Below are 22,757 nucleotides of genomic sequence, written 5' to 3' on the forward strand. Positions count from 1 at the left end.
AACAAGAATAGCTCTGCTGGTGCTTTTAGTTATCCCTTAAATGGGGGTGTAACAACCGCTTATGTGGCCACTCCTTCTTAGGAGGACACAACGGGAATAAAGACCCTATTTAACTTCCATTCTGATCGACTGGATATCTCTCGTAAGAAATCGAAGGAAGATTCGACGATTTTTTTCAGGAAACATTTGCAGGATCATCCTATTGAGATGGTTTATGGGGTACAACCTATTTATGTTGTGGCACGACAAATGAACGGTTTGGATCATCCTATGAAGTGAACTCCAATGTATTTTTTGGAAAATACCAGAATTCACGCGCGCACAGCATAAAAAGGGGACAGGAATGAGAAATATAGGAAGGCAAATGATAGTTCCACCCGTTGTAATATGGTAATGGCTATAAAGCATAGTAAAAATGGTCAAATAAATGAAATTAAGTAAGAAAAAATGCATTTAAAATTTTGTCATTTACAAAGTATAGGAGGGATAAATTGGAAAGTTGGTCAAAAAAAAAAAACACGATTGTAATACCTTGAAAACGTGTTTTAGGCACAACCTCATTGTAATTCAATGAAGCACGCTCACCATGGCGTGGTGTGTCCAACTTTGAATGATCCGAACTGTTCATTTTACATGTCTTGCTTTGAATCTGCTTTGGTCAAACAATGCTCTAGTCTCCAATTCACATTCAACAACAGAAAATACAAGTTATTGAAAGCCATAATTGCATGACTTAGAATATAGGAGATCCAAAGCAAGGCCTATCGAATGGGCTGCAGCTGATCATTTAAAAATGGGACCCTATTGAAGCATTCCTCCTTGCCAAAATGTGGGCTAGATTGTACATGTGTGTATGGCGTGTAGGCCGTCCTCACTAGGCGTAGGGCACACGTACGCAAAATCAAGACCGTTGATCTCGTAGAACATCGTGAGGCCACCTATGTTGTATTGGTCCGACCCGAAACGGACTACCCATGTGTAAGAAAAATGACAGCAAACATAAATGGTTTAGCTTTTCTCGATGGAACCCTAAGTAAATCTTGATGGATCAAGGGCTGAGGATCATCTGATCAACGTTTTCTTAACGACAGTTGGCCAGTTCCATTCTAAAAGTGACTTTCTCTTTATTATCTTCCATTTTCTATTAACTCCCAAAATTGGGTGGGCAAAGACATGTAGGACAATTTGAGTTGGGTGGAGGTGGCTAAAATTTATGGGTATTCGATTTTCATTGAGGGGATACTTTTGTAGTTTTACGTGTAAATGAGGGTAAAGACAAAAAATTGTGTCCATGGCTTCGCTTCGCCCCATATCACTTCACTTGCGGGAAGAGAGATGACTCGTTCAAATGTGGAACTCAGGAACTCAGGCTGAGCCATGTAACTCCTCCACGTGGAAACACCTACATACGCCGCGTGGCAGAACGCCCAAGCGTACCTTCTCTTTTGCCTCTAGAGACGACGAGACTTTTTATTCTTTTCCTAAAATAGAACAGAAAGGGCTAGTTCTGTACTGAAATTACGAGAGTGCCACCCCCGCTCTCTTCTTGATGAATGTATGTGTTGAGGGGGTAGGTCCGGATTTCACATTATAAGTTCGGAATACGTTTTGGAATCGATTTTTCTTGTTTCAATTAACATGCTTCGTGTTCATTTTTCCAAATGAGAAATACTTGATCGCCTATTCCGAAATTGCCCTTTACAATTTATAGTAGCATTACTAAGTCTTGGGAGTGCAACTTGGGTCGGGCTCAACCTGAACCCGACGGTTTCAAAATTTTGGCTCAGGTTGGGTTGCCATTTTCTCGGGTTGGGTTGGGTTAGGGTTGGGGAAAGTCAACCTGATTTAATTTCGGGTTGGATTAGGGTTTAGGCCTTGGCAACCCGATCTCTAATTTTATCATGATTTACTTAAGATTATGTTTTTTTTCTTATATGTTTTTGTTTGGCCCTAGATTAATCCGAACCCCACCCAACTCAACCCGGTCCAATTTGGAGGCGGGCTGGGCTAGGGTTGACCGTCATAAACCCAAGGCTCGGGTTGGGCTGGGCTAGGGTTGACCCGAGTTGCACCCCTACTAAGTCTCGGACAAGCAATGGTCAATGCCACTCGGTTATTTTTAACTTTCCATTTTGGCGGCTCAGTGGCAACTTTGGAATTTCAACAACCAGTGAGAGAATTTGTGGCAACATCAAAACAATGCAATACAGGGCCCATCCTTCCAAAGTGGGGCCACAACCATAAGATGAACGCTCCAGATTGATGACCCTAAACATGTTCCTTCAAATAAATAATCAGGAGTGCACCGTAACGAGGCCTAAACAAGGGTAGTTTTGTTATTCAATTGAAGTACATAGGCATTTCTAAAATAAGTGCACCGGTATACGATTTCACAATTTTCATTCAAACATTGTATCAACATCAAGATAAAGACCCGTGCTTTATTTTCTTAATTATTCTGATTTGAATGACCACAACACCCTTCAGTAGCAAAGTCTAATGCACCAGTTTGGCATGATGATTGGGGGTTAATATCGTCACTTTGAACTTGTAGAGTTTCGATATCTTACGCATCCATACTTTAATATTAAAACTGAGGCAATAATATCATGAGACCCAAATTTATTCAGATCATTCATTGACCTATTCTCAAATCTGTCGCATAATCTTAAGGAAAAGTGCTAACATAATTATCACTTTTACGATTTTTTTTCCTTAACACTAACTTTGGGGGCCATATGTCCCATGGGCATGATTTGATCTATTGATCTACGGGTTCCACGCATATAGGAAAAGTGAAAGAGATGTAGATGGGCTTATAAGGGCTCGACACGGCTAGCTTTTGAGGGTGAGTTTTACCCCGGTCCCAACAGCAGGTCTAGCCAATTTTACCTGGTCCCACTATGTTCGGATGATCTTAGCTTTTTGATCAATAATGTGTTTTCGAGGATTCCATCAAGAGAAGCCAAAGAAGAAAAGGCTGAAAATAGAAAAGAAACTTCATTGCGTAAGCAAGAATATATATATTATCCCTCTGATGAGGGATTTGCCAGGAACCATCGCAGAAAGGCATTTCGTGGCTGGCTGTTGCATGAGATATCAGCCACATAGGCTCACTTTCCAGAAAATTTTGTCTCATTTATTTTATTCATTTGAGGTGGCTGCTCTCAATTCAACAGCAGGCATCGAAATGCCTTTCAGCAATGGTCCCTAGGAAATCCCCTCTGATAAAGGTTTGTGACAACAACCTACTTGTCTTGCATCTCCTCATCTTCTTATCCTCTTTTCTTATCTTCTTCTTCTTACCCTATCTCTTCTCTTTCATTAAAGATTTGTGATACCCTATCTCTTCTCTTTTATTAAAGGTTTGTGATAACAACGTACCCTCTCTCTCTCTCTCTCTCTCTCTCTCTCTCTCTCTCTCTCTCTCTCTCTCTCTCTCATGTAAAAAGTGGGCCCACCTCTGTGGATAGGTAAGATGAGCCCATAATTCAAGGATCCTGATTACCATAGGGTTGGGACCCTGATCTAATCTTTACTAGATCTGGACCATTCATCAAGTGAGTCTCACCATAGATGATCGGTTGAAATAGGAAAACCAAAACCGTGCTAATCGAATTGCCCTAACCATAGAATAATAGGATGCGATCATACCATTACAAATGCACTGGATCCCTCATAATCCTAACCATCTAATGTATAGACTTTTGCCAATCGATTGTAAATTAGCCGTAAATTTTCTTTTAAACTCTAGTGACCATTTCATGAGAGATAATATCTGCACTCCATTGACCGCCTTCAATTTTTGGTGAAATTGCCCTTCCAGTTACCCCAAAATCATGTCATTTTGCCTATAATTTTTGTTTATGTATCCCTTGAAAGTGCAATCATTTAATATTACAGATGGGTTTTAACCCGAAAGAAAAAAGAAGATCGTGATTTTAGAAACGATTTGAGGGCATTTTAGTCAAAAGAAAAGTTCACTGTAATATCTAGAGACCTTTTGGAAACACTTTTCAAGGATTTTGAACTTTTTGACTTTTTTTCGTAATTTTCAATGACTAATTTGGGGAATATTTTGAAGATGGGGGATTTATAGGAAAGGACCAAATTGAATAATTGGATGAGGGCTCCATATGTTGCTCTTATTCTCCAATGCCTCTCCTTTTCAAGACCATTCATAGCCCACACCTTTGTCCTTATCACATGTAAACTTGAAGCAATTAATAATAATACCTTCATTCATTGAATGTATGTCTCTCCCATGTATTTTAGAAGCATCAGATAGAAGCTTTCAAACAAAATGTGAATGACAGACACCCATAATTACAAAGATGTCTGGTAATAATTTGGCGAGGCAAATGCTGTTTTTTCTAGTCATAGCAGGTAAATTTACTAGTTCCTAACTAAACATAACGAAAAACAAGGAAGGATATATGGTTAAGTGGATGTGTTTGTTTGATTAGGATGTGACTTGGGAGGGGTTGCTCAATTGGTCGAGGAGTTGTACTTTGGTTGTAAGTTCAATCCCTTCTTACCTACCAAAAAAGAAAATAAAAAAGGATGAGTTTGGTTGTCTATGTTGATGAATAAATCAATGCAGGAATAAAATAATCCTAAGAAGAAAAACCACACACAAAAGAGATAGAAATTTTACTCTTCGAATTTTATTTCAAAGCTCCACCATTCATCATGTTTTGCTCTCCTCTCATTTTATAAACAAAACCAAATAAAGTTCTATTCTAAAACAAACTAAAATCATATTATAAACCAACCACAACACAGCTACATATTCTCTTTTCTTGGTAACAATACTCACCCAAAAACTAGCTACCAAAGTTTCTAAACAAACTACAACACTTCACTCAAAACACTAGAAACAACCACATGCCCAATCCTTTTTGTTGTTTTCTTTATGTAAATGAAACTAATCTCAGTTTCTAAAACTGCAAATGCTAGTTAACTAGGACTCAACCACGCCGGCCTAGCCCCTATGATGCCGTGTACGAATCAGCATATTTACAAATAATATCAAAGAAATTTGTAAAACAACCAATTAATCCAAAAGCTTAAGCCGTTCCAGATAAAAAGAATTTCGGTTATAGTTTTCCTTGCGACGGTCCGGGAAGTGGGGGTACTTGTGATATTTCGGCTTGAGATGCATTTTATTTGGCAGTTTTCTGGATGTTAAATACCATAGGATGACAGTTGAACAATGAAAATAGATGGCGAGTGCCTGATCGAATTGATCGGGTCATGTAAGAACAAGATTCAAATCTCTCGGTCTGTTAGGATGCCTCAGCTGGAAATGGCTTTATTTAATCTTTTGTACTTCAACACTCCCCCTCACGTGTGGCCCCTCTTTTTAGGGTTGGCCTACATGTGGCACATGTGGCCTCCATGTGAATTTTTAATATCAACGATGTTTGAACCCAAGACCTTTTCTCTGATACCTTATGAAACAACCAATTACTCCAAAGCTTAAGCCGTTGGAGATGGTTGTATTTAATCTTTTATACTCTAACAAAATTGATCAATTATTCATCGAATTTGAATTTAATTAAGAAAATTTAAGATTTCGTAACTATGATCCCCACCACTGATAAGAGTGAAAGAGGAGAAGAGATGCTGACAGCAACATGTATGCGGAGGGATTGGGGTTGTTTTTAAGTTATTTTTTAATTAAATCAGTATTAAAAATTCAATTTTTATATTGTAAATTTTAGTTAACTACGGAATCATACAATGCTTGGACAAACTCACGCATGTTAGTCAGCAAAGATGATTCAGAACCGGTTTTTTTTCTTTGATAATAAAGATAACAACGAATAGAAAGAAATTAATGACTTGGGTTATGTCACTTGTTTTGGCCTCTAGGGCTTCCGATAAGGGCACCAGCGGGACCATTGCGGATCAGCTTTGTTAAGAAAGTGACTTGGTTTTGACCCGACCCGACCCGGTAGTAGTCCACTTCACCCTTATCAAATGATTGACCCAAACCCAACATCATCAATTACAAAAAGTTCAATTTTTCAGGTTTCGGTAGGGTTCACGTTGATTTGAATTGATTTCTTAGCTAAAGCTCAACCCGACTGGACCCAAATTGTGCCCTTAATCATGAATCTTAGTAATAAATTTATGCAATGTTGTGAATAGTTCTCAGATCATGATTTGAATTTGTTAGAGAAGAAATGGAGTGGTTGAGTAGGCCCAATTGCAAAACCAAATAGGAAAAGAGAACAGTGAATGATATCCGCATTCTAGTGGACTCTTTGACAACCCATTTGAAAAGTGTAATATAAAGAGAAAAGTGATAAATCTACTCCCCAAATTGATAAATCGACTCCCCATGTGTCTTTCTATGTGTCTTTCTCTCTCCTCTAGGTTAGAAAGAGGAGAGAGAAAGACACATAGAGAGTCGATTTATCACTGCCCGAGAAAAGGAGCAATACTAACTACTGAGGCACGGGAGTGTAGTATCATGAATAGTTACATAAGACCGACAACACCATGAAAAAGATGCAATTAGTGCGGACTCCGAGGAATAAGAATAAATTGATGGGTTTTGCTAACAACCATCTCATAGCCCATAGGAAGGTTAGCTACTGATATTGGCACTACCATGTTTTGATAATCGGCCAAACTCACCTTGTCGTTTCCTTTTTAATTTGCCGCAAAGAGCTTTTGTGAATTGTAAATAGATATTGAGACTTGATAGCTGGTTAAATAATAAAAGCCAGGGTGAGTTCGGGCCATTATAAAACTGGATAGTGCCAATATCAGTAGCTAAAGAAAAATGGTACAAGTTCTACATTTCTGGATGGATGGTTAAGCATATCCAATGGTTGTGATAGCTGAAACACGGCCCACCATTGTTTAGAGGGATTTGCTAGGGTCAATCGCAAAAGGCTTTTGCAGCTGGTCTGGTGCATGTCAGACCAGCCACCTCGTGGATGGAGACAACCTGTTGGAGGTGGGGCTGGTCTGACATGTTGAGGTTGTCTCCATCCACGAGGTGGCTGGTCTGACATGCACCAGACCAGCCGCATCTCCATGCAAGAGGTGGCTGGTCTGTGCAGGCAATTCCCTTGTTTAAATAGGTTGCGTTTGGAATAGTCACAGAACTAGAGGATGACTCCAACATCGCCTTTCCGGTTATGGATTTCAAAATCGAAGAAGGGAGATTTGACCAACTTGTTCAATGATCCAAATCGGTGTCAACAGATCCAGTTCGGATCGGATCCATCTATGTCCTAGTCACGATCCACTCAAATTCCTCGGATTGTTCTTCGGATCCTACTTCCAGCGTCAAAGTCACAATACATTTCAAATCGGAGTGTCCTAATATGTCCCACTAAGCAGTGTACACAATTAAATTTTTAAAAAAAGTTAGAATGTTCAATCCACCGTTAGTGTGTCTCTATGCATTTTATTCAAATAAATTAATCATTTAATTGTAACCCATCTAAACTTTTAATTAAGCAAACAATACGTGTAAACATTAAACTAATCTAAATATCATGTATTTACTCATTTTCAACCAAGACAACTTTCTTTGAAGAAGTAGTTAGAAGTTATTAAAAACTGAGGATGTAAAACACAGGATTACACCAATGGCAGAGATTTTGCTGCCCCGCAACTAATGTAACTATGGGATCCCTTCTATAACTAAGAAAATTATGGCTTATTTAGAGGGATATCGTCGTAAATTGAAAGTCACACCAAGTAATTCTTGAACTGCAATGCTTCAAGTTTCTGTTTGTCGTTTTGTAATCAAATAATTTCTGGAAGAGTGCTGCTAGGGAGACCTATAGTAGGACCTATACAGGACACCTACAATGATAAAAGGCCACGTGTGACTCTGAAAACCGGCTAAACTTAGTTTTAGGTTTTCATATTTAACTAAATATATAAAAGAAAAAGATAAACCTTTCCCAAAATTCCTTCCCTCCTTCGCCCTCCATGAATAAATTCACAGCAGAATTGTTGGGATTTGCATCACTTTCAGAGCTTTATAAAGTCCAGACCAAAAGGCACCAATTAACTAGGTAAACTATAAGAAAGCCGGACATGGAAGAGCCACTACTTCTCCAAGATGCAAAACTGGTTTCCTGTCTAGGCAACCAATGGGGTATTGTGGGAAGACAAACCAATTGGTCTAATCGGATCACCATAGGGTTGCAAATCGGGTCGGGTACGGGCTCGACCTGACCCGAACCAAGTTGCACCCTTAATTTGATACTATTTTCTCAATGCCGGCTTTTCCCACCATTTCCCGTATAAACTATAAACACCCCTTTTTTCTCTCTCTCTCTCTCTCTCTCTCTCTCAGCAAAAACAAAAACAAAAAAGGGCTTCCCAATCCCTCTAATATCGAAGCAAAAGAACAAGTTTTCATACATCTTAGTCTCTTCCCAAATAATCGATAAACTCTCCTCTTCCTCTCTTCAAAATCTCCTCGTCTCGCCAAAAAATCTTCCAAGAGCGGGAACAGGTTCTTCACCCGACCCAAAAACCCTAGGTTCTGGTTCTTCTTACTCTTCATCTCGGCCTTTATCCGAAGGACGAGAATTCTCTTCAATGTCGATCCTATACTCCCGTTCTCTGATTCTTTTCAGCCGCTCACGTTTGCCGAATAGCGGCCACGTTCCCGATCTCCCACAGGCCTAAACCCAAAACCATGGAGGAATTTATAGAGGAACTAGAGGAAATGGTGATCTCCCTCCAAGGCACCGATGCTGAGTGGAGATCAATAGTTGCGGTGATTGGAAGCAGAGATAGAGACTCGGGAGAAGGATACGACAGAAAATGGTGCAAAGAAAAAATAGCAGCAAAGAATAAAGAATCGCAGTAAAAAAGGGAAACTGAGAGATTTCCTCGGCGATTTGTTCTTTTTTATTATTTTTTATTATGAAAAAGCAACCGGTGAGCCGGTTTTTCTCCTTCGACGTGGCGAGCTTCTATTACCGGTCCCGTAGTCGGTGGTACTCCCCGTCCCCATATCATTACTCTTTCTGGAAAAGTTTTTTTCTTTTCTAAACAATTCCCACAATCCAAAAAAGTATCAATAGAGAGATGGGTTAGCTTCTTCTCCATCTTCCGTAGTTCTTCTTAGATTTTGTCCCCTGGTTTTAGGTTTATCGCACCCCTGTTTTCCAAGCTTCTTATCTTAGTTTCAGTTCAGTTCTTACTTCTTTTCTGCACTATTCTGCTCTGCTCTGTTCTTTTCTGCCATGGATCCTCAATCTCTCACAGCAAATGTTCATTCAGAAGCTCATTCTAATGGTGATTCTGATTCTGATTTCGGCTTTTCATTCCCCAACTTGAGGAAAGAATGGTCTCCAGCTGTGACGAACCACGGAGCTCCAGCAACTATCTCACCAGAAGAAGTTGAGCAGATCCAAAATGACGATCCTATCACTGGCCCTGCTGCTTCCGATAGCGATGTTCATCCAGCAACTTTTGCAGAGTTGGTCAAATCCAAAATTGATGCTTCACCATCTCCATCTGAGACACTAAGGAAAATTCAAGATTCAATAGTCAAGGGAGATCTTGACCATTTACAGGTGTCAGTGGAGGATAAAATGAAATACTTGAAACTTTTGAACAAAGAGCTCAAATCATCATCAGCTTCGGGGAGAAGTTCTTCATCCAAAAAATAGGAGGAACGAACTCAAGGAAAAAGGCCAAGTCTCATCTGAAGAATCTCATTGAAGATGAAGAGGACATCATCCCCTTCCTTGCAAAATTGAATTCTCGCTGCTCAAGCTCTTCCACTGAAGAAAACCATTTTTCTGAGGCAGAATCTGCCATACCAGTTGCACAAACTGCTGTTGTTGACCCAATACCTTGAACTTGAAAACCGCCAGTTTCAAAACACCCTAGTTTCTGTGGCCTTGCCAGAAAGTTCAGATAGGGTCTCTGTTGTACCTGTTCAGCAAGCTGGCTTGCTACACACTCCTCTATCTATTCAGCTAGCTGACTTGCTGACTTGCCTTCTCCCAAAGCACTTGGTTCAGCGTACTTGAGCCATGGAAATATAGCAGATTCATTAAATGTAAAGGAAGCTCACTTGTCCATGTCACCCACTGACCTGGAAAAGCCCTTGCTGGAGTCCTGGGCCCTCTCTTGAAAAATCCACCATTTCTGGTGAGGGCAATGTCCATTGTAGAGTCCAAAATCCAGCTTTAACCTCCCTAAACTTACTTGCAGCAAAATGACAGAAATATTGTGCTCTTACCCAAAATATCTACTCATGATGTTTCATCCAAGAAGCCCTTTAATCCTTGCCCTGTTTCCCGCCCAGTTTTTCAAATTAATTAAGGGTTTTGCTAACTAGTGCCCTTAGGGCATTCGTTAAGGAGCATTTAAAGCACCTATTTTCATGTACCCACACTTTTATCCTCAAAACACATTTATTATTAGAGAACCGTTTCCCACAATTTCATTTCTATTACGAGAAAATAACAAGAATACCCTGTGTCATAAAAGATAATAGCCAAAGTACCTTAACCCATTTTCCATGAGATTGAAATATTTTATTATTTTATATGAGATAAGTTTATTTTTGTCATTTTCATGAGATAGTGTATTTTGTCATTTTTATGAGATAGTGTATTTTATTCATAGGATCGATGATCCTAACCTTCCAATCTATGCATTTTTTTTTATTGTGGTGTCCATTTTAAACTTCCTCAAATCAAAGGGTTAAGATCATTCTATGGAGAAGATTTTACGGGCCCACACTATCTACATTAGGGCCCAACAAATGAATGGTTGGATCACCCACCCAAACAATGTAGGCACACGTATTTTTTTCATTTGTTGGGGGTGTGCCCAAAAAATATTTTTCCCTAACCCCGATCTATGTAGTTTTTTATATTACGGTGTCCATTTTAAACCTTCTCAAATCGAAGGGTTAAGATCATTCTACGGAGAAGATTTTATTAGAGAATAAAATTAGATCTGAATTAGAGAATAAAATCAGGGCCCAACAAAATGAATGGTTGGATCACCAAAAAAATGCGGCTACCAGTATTTTTTTCGGGTTGCACGTAAGTGCAGAGCCGTCCACCATGTAAATTGTCTTGCATTAGATAGGTCTTTTTTTTTATTTTCTATGAGATATAAGTGTATTGGTCATTTTTTATGAGTGAGTGGTACTTTGATCATTTTCTATGAAATAGGGTCCTTTTATTTTCCATGATATATGAGTTTTTTTTTTTTTTTTCCGAAGAGATAGGTGTATTTAACACTTTCTATGAGATATAAGTATTTTTGTCATTTTTCATGAGATTTAAGTAGGGATATTTTCGTTATCTTTTTTTAGATAAGGGTATTCTTGTTATTTTGCCATCGTGGGGGTATTTTTGTAAAAACCAAACCCAAGCCTCTTTTGTTGAAATTGTAATTATGGAAATAAAATCTCGACTACAATCGCTGCTCCAGTAATAAATGTGTTTGAGGATATATGCGTGCGGGTGCATGAACATAGGTGCTTTAAATGCTCCTTAACGAGAGTGCCCTAATTAAAGGTGTTTTTGACTCGTTCGAATCTAACCTTGGGAAAGCAAATGAAAAGGTAGAAACTTTCTAAACAGAATCTCTCCAGCCATCTGCTTGTCCCTCAATCTCTGGGAAATCCAATACTCCTGCTGCTCTCTCTTCCCATGAAAATATTGGATCAGCCAAAGATCATTGCATTGCAGGATCTTCATCCCTTGCAAGTCCAAATGCTAATCCTTCCATCCCTACTGCTAAGTCGACTTCTTTCTTTGCTCAAGCTGTAGTTAATGAGCAAGATACCATCTTAGATTACTTTGTTCTTGAAGATGACAGTGAAGATGATGAAAAAGTGGTGCTCAAATTTGATGACTTCGAAGAGGTCGAAGAAAAATGGAATAATTGCTTTATCGGTTTCTTCCCTAGTAGAAGGCCGTCCTTCGTCGCTCTCAAAGATTTTCTCCACACGCAATGGAGCTTAAAAGGAGATTTCTCTGTTTTTTGCCTAAATAATGGCTTCTTCCTCTTCAAGTTTCTATACAAGGAGGACTACACAAAGGTTCTAGAATCTCCTCCCACCACTTTTGGAGGTAGAGTTCTTGTCCTCCAGAAATGGACGCCGAAATAAAAAATGGAGAGAGTAAAGATGACTGAAATTCCTATTTGGATAAGGTTTCCCGGTCTCCATCTAAAATTCTGGACTCACAGAGGCCTTAGTAAAATTGCTAGTAGATTTGGAAGACCCATGTATCTGGACTCCCATACAGGAAATTCAACTCGACTAATGTTCGCCTGAGTTTGTGTCACGGTGGATGTGGATAAAAAACTCCCGAATTCCATCAAAATAGAGACACCAACAGGGACTCACATCCAATTGGTGGAATACGATTGGAAGCCTTCGGCTTGCAAAACCTGCAGAGATTTTAGCCATGGGACTGACAAATGCAACTTCATCTCAGATTCTCAGGACATCTCAAATTTCCCACCAAGACAAGTTTGGAAACCGAAGCCAATAGCCATGGATGCCCCTAGAATTCAGTTAGAAGAATTTGGAATTTCTAATAATGTTCCAAATGAGGGGGCTGCCTCAGTTGCAATTCAGCCCAAAACCAACTCTCAAATCTCAAAGAAGGTCGCTAATACCCAGAAGAAAAAACCTTATTGTCAGTAGAGAAATTACTAGAGGAAAAGGTTGTGAAGCCAACTCCCATATCCGTGTGCATATCAACAAATTTTCAGCTTTGCAAGATTTGGATCACACCTCCATCAATGACCTTCCTCAGCCCGAGAAATTTGAAATTCTTGGCATGGCGTCTGATCCTGGACCTTGGCATAGGATCCAAAGAAGGAAGACCAAGAGCCCCTCCCTGCTCCTTTTAGCATATTTTTCGCGCAGTCTCGCCTTCTCACCGAAGCTTTCTTAGGCCCCTCTGTCTCTGTCTTTGGTTTCGTTTGGGCTTGGCCTCTCTTGCTGTTGTTGCTTGGAGCATTGTTTTTCTTTGGTTGTTTTGTTTTTCATTGGTTTATGTTCCTTTTAGTTCGGCTCATTTTTGAATCCTTCTTGTATCCCCCTTCATGTGTTAGGGGTTGTTCTCTTTGCTCTTCATGATGTACTTTTCTATCTATTTTAATATATCTGGTAGGGGTCTGCCTAACCCCAGCTTACACATTAAAAAAAAAAAAATAATAATTCCCGCAATCCATGAAATAGGGCATTAGGGAGTTTCTAATTCCCTTTTTAGCAGTTAATTAAGGCCATATCTCAAAGCCAGGAATTTCTTTTCATGATAAATTAGGGTCTAAAGTGGTGAGAGAGTGCCGAGTGGTAGGGCAGGTGTGAGAAAGAGGCTTGAGAGGGCACGAATGATTTGAGGGTGAGTTGCCCACTCCTCACTCATCCCCTCTTCTATCTATCCCTCTCCCACCATCTCTAACCTTTGGGTGAGCTAATATTCCAGAAGAAAAATTCATGGTATCCAAATGCGCCCTAAGTATCTTGTGCAGATTCTATATCCATGAAACTGTGAAGGAAGTCAGATAGGGTTTTCTAGGAAAAGGGAAGAATTGAGGAGGTGTCATTTGAAAATAGGAATGTGGAGTGAATCTCGCGATAAAACGATTCCTGTTAACGAAAATACACCTCTGATGAGAATCTGCACAAGATCATTTCGTATCGTGAATCTAACGGATTTCTCATGCCTGTCTTGATCCGCTTCGGATCCTATGGTGGAGATCCGAAATATGTCCATGGTTCCTCTTGATATGTCTAGATCCCGTCTATTAAGGTTCAGATTCAGATTCAGATGATCCATCGGACCGTCCATCGTCCATTGACACCCCTTGCATAAAAGATTCTTTTATGCAAAGCGTTGGACAATCACAAGTCTTCCATATATTTTTTTCGATTCTTCAAGGCGTTCTAAATGAATACATTACGGTTAGGCTTTCTTACCATCTATTTAGGGTCCATTCCAATCACAGTAAAATTGCTTTGCCTGCCGTTAAGAATTTCCTGAATAAAACTTGGGAAATGATAAATGCACCCGTTTTCATTACTTGGGACACCCAGCTAGAGTGTATCTATGACCGATAAGGTGCTGATGTACTTCACATTTGAAGGAATGAAGTGACCTGATTGCAACGTACAATGCAGCTGGGTGTCCCAAGTGATGAAAAGGGGCGCATTTAACATTTCCCAAAATCTTTTGCACAATAAAGTTTTCCTTTTTCTGTTCCAACCGAATACCATGATCCAACGACCCCTAGTTTTACTATTGAACTTATATGAGCCATGACAATCATATTGGTGGGCGAAGATCATTTTCTCTATAAGAGTTTTGGGCCGTGTCCTATCCACAATGAGGGCCCACTTAATGAACGGTCCAGATCTTGATCTTATGGGTGGGGACCATGAACGGTCTAGACTAGAAAATAGAAATCATCTTTCCTTCAAATCCACAGCAAATAAGCAATTATTAGACCTATCTCTTTCCTTTTTCATCTCTAGCCTATCAGTAACCAGCAAGCCGGGAACAATATCCAGAAATCTTCTTCCAAATTGAAAAAAAAAATTGTAATAGCAGTTTCTCAACAATTATAATAACATCAGCACTATACCAACAAACAAAGTACATATAAGAACAGCTATTGTAACAAAAGATTCAACCCAGTGCTCTCCCAAATGGAACAGTCGTAATCCATAGATTGAAAGATGCAATGGATTGTTGTAATAGGAGTTTCTCTAACAACTAATAAGAACCCATCATAGCGAGGACAGAAAACATGCGATGGTGAGCAGAAACAAGAAAATCCATCAGAGCAAAAGATGAAAGGCATGCGACTGTCAGTTGGGTTTTGAGGGTCTGGATGTGGGTTCTGTTTACAGTTGGGTTTTGAGTGTGGAAGATGGTTTTTAGTGTCAGGAATAAATGGGAGTCCAGGAGGTATTTTTTCAACAGAAATTGAGGGTCTGTGAGGTTCTGTTTACAGGTGGATTCTGCTTCCACGTGGGTTTTGAGTTTTGACTGTTTGGATGGTGGATTTCCAGTAGGTTTCGAGAGTCAGGGAGGTGGTTTTTGCTATTCTTAGAGTTCTACGGGTCTGTAAGATGATTTTCATGTGGCTTTTGGGAACCTGGAAGGTGGTTTTCTGGCATTGGGTTTTCAATAGCGGCACTGCTACTATTGTGTTGGAAGGGGATATTCAGCGAGTCGATTTCCATGGCTTCTAGGGCGGCATCATCATCTGTCTTCTTCATCGTTGTCAGGGCGATCGAAGAGTGTTTTGAGTTTTGCATCATAATATATTTACTGACTTTTGTTTTTAGTAATTTCTTTACTAAGTTTCTCCGTAAAACCTAGGACTTTTTAAATAATTTACGACTGTACGTAAACATAGTTTTACAATTATTTTACGGTGATTGGAATGGACCCCAGTGACAACAAATCAGAGGGTTAGAATAGTCCAAAAGGGTGAAGGTTTAAATCAGTGAACAAGTGACCCCCACTCGTACTTTTGCCCGCTCCCTTGGAAAAAATATGTGCATCCATCGTATAACTGTATAAGTTCGGAAACACAAAATGAAACATGGAAAAGTTGCTACTGGGAAAACCATTTAAATACTACATCTCGAACCCTAGTGTCTTGCTGCAAAATTTGGCTCGTAAAAGGCGCAACCATTATGGGTTGTGGTAACTGCATGGTTTCATACTCTCATTGCATCATAAGTTTTTAAAACAATAGTGCATATGACTAGCAAAATAGGAAGAACAAGGGCTAAAGCAAGAGCTCTCAAGACATGAAAGCAGTAACCCTAGTTCCACATAATGAATGGGAAAAGTGAACAGGGAAAAAAAGTAGATAGTAATTTCTATACCAAGCCAGAGCATCAGCAAATCTAATTGCCACATCAAAGATGAAATCTTTACCATCATGAAGAACAGTGGAAAATGAAAAGATGGGAGATAAAGGAAACAGGAAAGAAAGAAAAAGAACTCACTTTTAAGGGCTATCAACCATACAGCAGTTTCGTATTTGCATATGAAGCTATGCATGGGAACTTTACAAGGAGATCAGGAAAATAGCAAACTAACATAACAGCCAGTGGCTAAAGCCCCTCAGAACATGTATAAAGGAATCGCGGATGTTCAGGACACAAAATGTGAAATTATTAATCCAAACAAAAGCCGAGCATTAACCCAACAGCGCAATGCACTTAAATTCTCAATATGAAAACCTTACACAGGCTCTCTGAATACAGCTAAATTAAAAAGGAATAATAGCTTGACAGATAGATCAATTCACTTTTCAAGGATTTCCTCAGTATATATTAAAGGAGGTACAGTTATATTTTCCAGGCACTGAAACTCTTGCCGGGGCAAATTTCACGTGAAAAGGAAGCTATTCCTTGAATATAAGCAAATATTATAATAACTGAACTTGGAATTCTTACCCCAGAGCGTGTGGCTGGACAAGTGACAACTTCATGGCTTGTGAATTTTGAAGCCAAATATTCTCGGAACAAAGCTCTGTGATGCCTTCTGTGGTTTGAGGTGCGCATAAGTCATCAGAAACAGGTGAGGAAATGTGGTGCCGAAATAAGCTCCATCAAGATCTAGGGGCATAGTTAAGAAAATTTCCGTGACAGGGAGCATGAGCAGAAGGGTATCACTAGTGAAAATAAAGACATAAAGATGAACAATTGGCCGCAAAGGATTTTGTATGCATTTATTCATAGATTTCTGCTGACTATGAAACTGTTAAACATGGGTAATATATTATATCTATATATATTCCAATCTATCTATATCCATCTATAGGGTAAAGGTACTGGAACCTTAATATTTCCTCCTGGTCAAGAGATTTCACACCCAAGTTGCAGCTAGTAACAGATCTCTTACTGACTCTAACAAGAATTTGTGGAAAATCGGAATGCATGATAGGCATGCAATTGTAATTGCCACATTACATGCAAGGCGCATAAAAGGATAAGTGCATCAGAACAAATTCATGGGCAAATATGAATAATTAATGCACAGAAAGGAAGGACATAACAAATATTTAGGGGCTCTTTGGATGCCAGCAAAATCTGCCCTTATTTGAAAATAATAATATTTTAGTTTTTCCTTGTTTGCAAATGGGACATTAAGGCCCTGTTTGGATTGCAGGAAATTTCAGAAAAGTTTGGAAAAGAGAAACTTCTCCCGAATTTCCTGTTTTCCGTTGTTTGATTTCACATGGAAAAAAAAGTAACTCTAACCACGGCAGTTCAACTTTTATTTAGAGGGATCTTCAATTTATAATGATAAGCTATAACCACAACATTTCTCATGAACTAGAAAAATAGGCAAGCAGTAAAGAGGAATATCTGATTTAGGGCCTCCTTGGAAGCCATTAACTATATCATCACTAAAACTATTGTTACAATCCTTTGCAAATACGCATGCGGTAAAGAACTTTAGCAAAAAATTGTAAGATGGAAGGATACTGCCTTGGTACTTGGATCTTGGATAATAAATATCTTCACATTTGGGGCAGTAAATTTTAACAGTACTGGATCGGGGAATATCTGATTGACCGACTGGAAGACAGGGTTGACCACAGCAGTAAACTCTCGGACATCTACCAAAATCATAGTTCTTGTACTTGTCAAGCTGCAAAAGTTCCCATTTAACCACCTCAGCCAAAACCCAAAACTGTGCACATGGATTTAAATTTTGGTTTCGGTCTCTACCGAAACCAAATATTTTTTCAAATTTCAGTCATTCCAACCAAATTTTTTACAATTCCGGTCAAATGACCAAATTCCGGCCAAAATTCAAACTGAAATCCGAAATTTTCAGATTTCGGTCCCGACCAAAGTCTGAAATTTCGGACAATTTCGGGCGAAATTTAAAACCATGACTGTGCATGCATCAAGACAAAGAGCAACAACAGAAATAGCTTGATGAAAGATTATACCATCGCTGACATCCCTTTACTGGTTAATATATATCGAACATGGATCAGACCATAAAGCATCTCTGCTGCTGATTCAACCAATTCATTCTGTTCCTCAGTAAACATGTCGCCTGTACATTGTCATAGTACTCTTGCTCATAAGCCATATCCAAGCGGGAGATAAATAGGAATACAGTATAATAAGTCCTTCTATGTCAGATGCTTTGATTACAGAAAAAAAAATGTATGTAAAACATCTATAAACATAGCATATATAGACTTTACATAGGATAAAGGTGTACTTCCAAGGGCGAGTCAAAGGATCTATGAAACTAGGTATCCGTAATGCCTAGAATTAAGTAGGCGAGGAAAAGACTCCACTGAGCCAGCTGGGCAGTTGCCCAGCAACTAAAATAGAAACAAAAATTAGGTTCAATGTAATTTTCATGTACATATATGTATGTATGTATGTATAGTGTGTGTGTGTGTGTGTGTGTGTGTGTGTGTGTAGAGAGAGAGAGAGAGAGAGATAACTATACATAGATGATATTTCCACTCCTTTTCGTAGTCAGTCCACCCCTTGTCATTTTTATTATTTTTTATAATTAAAAGTAACATTTTCTTAAATGGCAAAATACCCATCAAGGGTATCGGCACAGAAACTAGAGAAAAAGTGAAAATGAGTGTCCGGTCGACTTCGCCGCCCTGCTTTTACTTTGAGTTTCCCTAAAATAGAAATTAGTTTCTAGGTGATCGACTGATGAAATTGATCTTATATTAATAATTTGGATTAAATTAGGGTTTAAGGCATTTCAGGTCTAGATAATTAAAGTTTTGTTGTATTTTTTGAGAGACTAGCGAAAAGTTACGACTTCTCCCAATTTACCTTTGGATTTTCCACTACAATGATCATGTTCTCATCAAATTTACTATCGCTTTATATCTCTCAAACATTGTTTGTGAAGATCTATTTAAATGTTTGTGAGGTAGGTCTATTCTCTAGCAATACTAGCATAACAAATTATGGCAATCTCTCAAAATGAAAATATTTTCTTAGAAATTTCGAACTTGTTTTCAAAGAGACAAAAAGTAACATAGGATGCAACAACAATGAAATAATTACAACTATCATACATGATTTCAAAATATCATTTTGGACTAATATAATGGATTCAATGACATAAAACCATCCATAACAAAAGCCATAAAGTGTAGGAGAAGTAAAGCTTACCATGGGAGGATTCAACATCCAAAATCAAATCAAGGGCATAATCATAATAAGGAACTTGACTACTTAATCCACAAAGATTAAAATCATCTTGGATGTAGTCATCATCAACTTCACAGAAGAACTCATTTCCTCGTAGATTACAGAACCATGAGATCCAAGATGTGTCATCCCCATCGGAACCACTAACATCTGATTCTTCCGTGTCTGTTTCAGATTCTTCTGCCATTAAAGCACATTGAAATTTAGCAGCAAATCAGTGAGCGTGATGCATTCTTTGGAGGTAAGAATGCACATAAAACACACAAAACAGTGGTACTTAACAAGTTTCATATATGTGGTGACAATTAACTTGTCAGTCTTGCGGCACACGTTTATAAACCAATATTAAGTTCAGAAGAATAATCTCACAAAAAGAAAGTATGGCCTCTTTCGGAATTGGATACAGCAGTGAAATTATCACAACTTCATGAAAACAAATAATTAATAAATGAAATATAAATATCTAGAAGAAGAAATGACAATATAAATAAATCTTCGTTGCCTACTTTAAAAAACTTTCTAGTTTCTCAACTCATATATTGAAAATGTGGGCAGAGAAACAATAAGGTCAAATTCTTTCAAGGAAAAGGAGGACCACATCACAGCAATAGTAGGACATGCTACTGAACCAAGCAAGATAATTGGAAACCCTTGTATTAGCGCCACAGCAAAGAAGCAATGCTTATTCAGGTGCTTTGGAAAAACAATGTAATTTAAGCACCCTTATTAAACTCAATGAAACATGAAACTGGAATAAGAAAAAATATTACTATGTTCAAGTGGGAATTGATTGATCAGAAAAGACATGCAAAACAAATAATTAAATAATATCATTGCATGTAATGTCTGGTGGGCGTATTTGGCATACCATGAGAGGGTTGTTCATGGATGTAATGCCGGCTGGGCAGTATTTAGCATTTCATGATAGGGACACTAGGATTTTAGGAGGATCATCCACGGTAATTCACATGTCAGATCAATGCACCACTTAATTGTCAGAAGCAGCATGAAGCCAAAGCAAGGAAGGTAGCAAAAAAAAGTCATTTTAAGATCTGAAGCATCAAGGGTCACAAGATTACAGATTAGGAGAGTAACCTTGAGTAGAATATAAAGCATACAATATCCTTGAGGAATTACCATTCGAAAAAAAGATATCCTTGAGAAGCCTACATTGTACGCTCCGGTTCAGTGCACCCTATTGACACCTTTCTATTTTTATTTTTCATTTTTACTTTTTGTTCAGACCAAGAGAACCCTGATCCTGATAGTACACGAAACTGATTATTTCCCACATCTATTAAAATCTATCAAGCTGGGAGCAAAAGTAACAATTCTATCGAGGCATTTTTTGGGGTATCACACGGAAACTGACATTTGATCATAAGGATTGTGATTGTTTGAGCTACCCATCTGGATGAAAATGACAATCATGGCATTTTCTACCTGCAAGCACTCAAATTGCAATTAAAATAGAATTTCTGTACTCCATATGATATCTCGTGTATGAAGGATTAGCAAGCAATTTAATACAAGATTGTTGGCATAACGAAAATAAGCAGCAAAAAGTTAGGGTTTGACAATATTCAATGCCCCTTCCCTCCAGATTCCTATGAAAGCATGTGTCATTAATTCCAGACAAAGAAAACACAATAATACCAATCATTTATACCAATTCCCCATTCATTGTCAATGTTCTAAGGTATCAAAGTCCATCCTTTTTCAGCCAAAAGAACAAACAATACGAAACCCTAAACTGAAATCTAAAATACCTAACATCTGAAGCAAAAAACTACCAAATAAATCCACAATCACAAATCTCAAGCAACAATTAATCAATAAAGTCGAAATAATTATCACAAATAGATCAAAAACCCCGAATAGGCTCATCAATTACTCGAAAAAAAAAAAAAACACACACACACACACAACAAAAAGAAACAACAAGAAAGGCATAAAAAAGGGCAAATGAAATTTCAAAACTGACCATCGGAGAACTTATTCTTCGAGCGCGAGTCCCTGTGATCTGGAAGCTTGCCGGCAGAGCTTGACGGCACGGAAAATCTGTCCTTGTCTTTTCCGTTTAATCCCTTGGAAGTTGAAGGAGATGATTTCTCAAGGTGTTTGTCTAGGGCATCATTGATCCGCTTTCGATCGATAGGACCGATCTCCGGTTTCGAACCACCTCCTCCTCGATCTCTGTACATATCCCCCTTTTTCTCTCCTCGATCTTATCCTTTATTTGCCGGAGAGAATTCAATCCCCTGTCCCCAACATGCTAATAGCGGGAAAAAAAAAAACCCTAGCTTTCAGTCGAAGAAGAGCAACAAAGAAAGGAAAATTGAAAAAAAGGACAGAAAACTAGGGTTTGGAGAGAAAAGGAGAAGAAAATGAGTAAGAAACCCTAGATTTTCAGAGAAAACGATGAAACGCTAGGGTTTTAAGGAAGGAGATTAATGTTTTGGTGGAGATAAGTGGAAGAGGAGATAATAAAGGGAGAAAAACTCCCCTCCCTTTGGTTTTCGATATCGATCGCTTCGAAGAGAACGGAGGAGAGAGAGAGAGAAGTTATAAGGTTTAAAAAGTTACACTTACTCTTTCCCTCAGCTCCAGCGAGATTTCCTATATCCGTATACCGGCGGAAGCTTTTCTTAAGAAAAATCTTTCTTAAAATGGAATTTTTGGGGGGAGATGATTTTTTCGCCCCACTATAGGATAATACACCCCCCTTTTAACGCGAATAGTGGGCAGACTTTAACGTTAAAAGGAGGGGTGTAATATCCTACAGGGGGCGAAAAAACCAGCTCCCATATTTGTGTGGCCGTACTTATCTCTTTAATTCACTTTGCAACTATTTATTACTAGCATGCTTATCTCTTTAATTCAGCTCTGTTTGGTTGCCGGTTTTTTTTTTTGTTCCTGGGAGTTATGTGGGAGAGTTAGTTAAATTTTGGTCCCATCCCATGTTTGGTTGTCTTTTAGCGCTAGGTTATTTTAATCCCACTCTTGTAATGATTACTTGTGGGGTGAATTCTTTAATCCCACTTTTGTAATGATTGCCTTTTCATCCCATCCCAAGATAACCTCAGGAACAAAAATAAACTCAGGAACCAAAAATAAGCTTGAGAAGAATTTTTTTTCTACCCAACAGTTCAAGCAACCAAACAAAGGTTTTTTTTTTTCCCACCATAATCCAGTCAACCAAACATGGGATTTTTATTTTACCAGGATACTTCTATAACTTTTTTTTTTCACACCTATCTCCTAGGGTATTTTTTTCTCCCACATAACTCCCAGGAACAAAAAAAACCCGGCAACCAAACAGAGTTGCACACAGTTTGGTCTGGTTAGGTTTAGGGAGATTTTTTTAACCAAACCGATCCCGTCGGTTCGGAGAAAATCCAAACCATAACCGAACGAACTGATGGGGGTATAATCGAATCGAAGTGAACCGATTTTGACCGGTTCGGTTCGGTTCACGGTTTATCCGGTTTTTGGTTTAGCTTTAAAGATCCAAATCAAGTAGTTAAATGAGTTTATCTATCCAAAA

At 38.6% G+C, this 22,757-nt stretch overlaps 1 protein-coding gene across 2 annotated transcripts; it reads right to left on the reverse strand.

The window, feature by feature from the left end:
• Nucleotides 1–16,105: 16,105 nt before the first annotated feature.
• On the reverse strand, nucleotides 16,106–21,836 carry LOC143877146 (casein kinase II subunit beta-1-like). Of its 2 annotated transcripts, none has more exons than XM_077379014.1 (5): nucleotides 21,195–21,836; nucleotides 19,172–19,387; nucleotides 17,962–18,071; nucleotides 17,489–17,654; nucleotides 16,106–16,615 (listed from the first exon to the last, which is right to left on the reverse strand). In XM_077379014.1, the coding sequence occupies exons 1-5, from the start codon at nucleotides 21,412–21,414 to the stop codon at nucleotides 16,485–16,487; spliced, it is 843 nt and encodes a 280-aa protein (XP_077235129.1). In that variant the 5' UTR covers nucleotides 21,415–21,836; the 3' UTR covers nucleotides 16,106–16,484. The 2 variants fall into 2 exon arrangements, with proteins under 2 accessions (XP_077235129.1, XP_077235128.1); XM_077379013.1 differs by having other exon boundaries at nucleotides 19,172–19,390; nucleotides 21,195–21,834.
• Between the last annotated feature and the right edge of the window lie 921 nt (nucleotides 21,837–22,757).

The sequence above is a fragment of the Tasmannia lanceolata genome, unplaced genomic scaffold (assembly GCF_043159265.1).
Source record: "Tasmannia lanceolata isolate RefF3 unplaced genomic scaffold, GAP_Taslan_0.1 ptg000005l, whole genome shotgun sequence".
NCBI classification, from domain to species: Eukaryota; Viridiplantae; Streptophyta; class Magnoliopsida; order Canellales; family Winteraceae; genus Tasmannia; species Tasmannia lanceolata.

Bases quoted from the DNA above. Each gene is read 5' to 3' on its own strand.
- LOC143877146 (XM_077379013.1), bottom strand. From the start codon at position 21,414: ATGTACAGAGATCGAGGAGGAGGTGGTTCGAAACCGGAGATCGGTCCT. The intron at 19,391-21,194 runs GTCAGTTTTGAA...CTTTAATGGCAG, and splicing joins GAAGAATAAGTTCTCCGATG to AAGAATCTGAAACAGACACG. The intron at 16,616-17,488 runs GTATCCTTCCAT...CTATGCCCCTAG, and splicing joins AAGATCCAAGTACCAAGGCA to ATCTTGATGGAGCTTATTTC.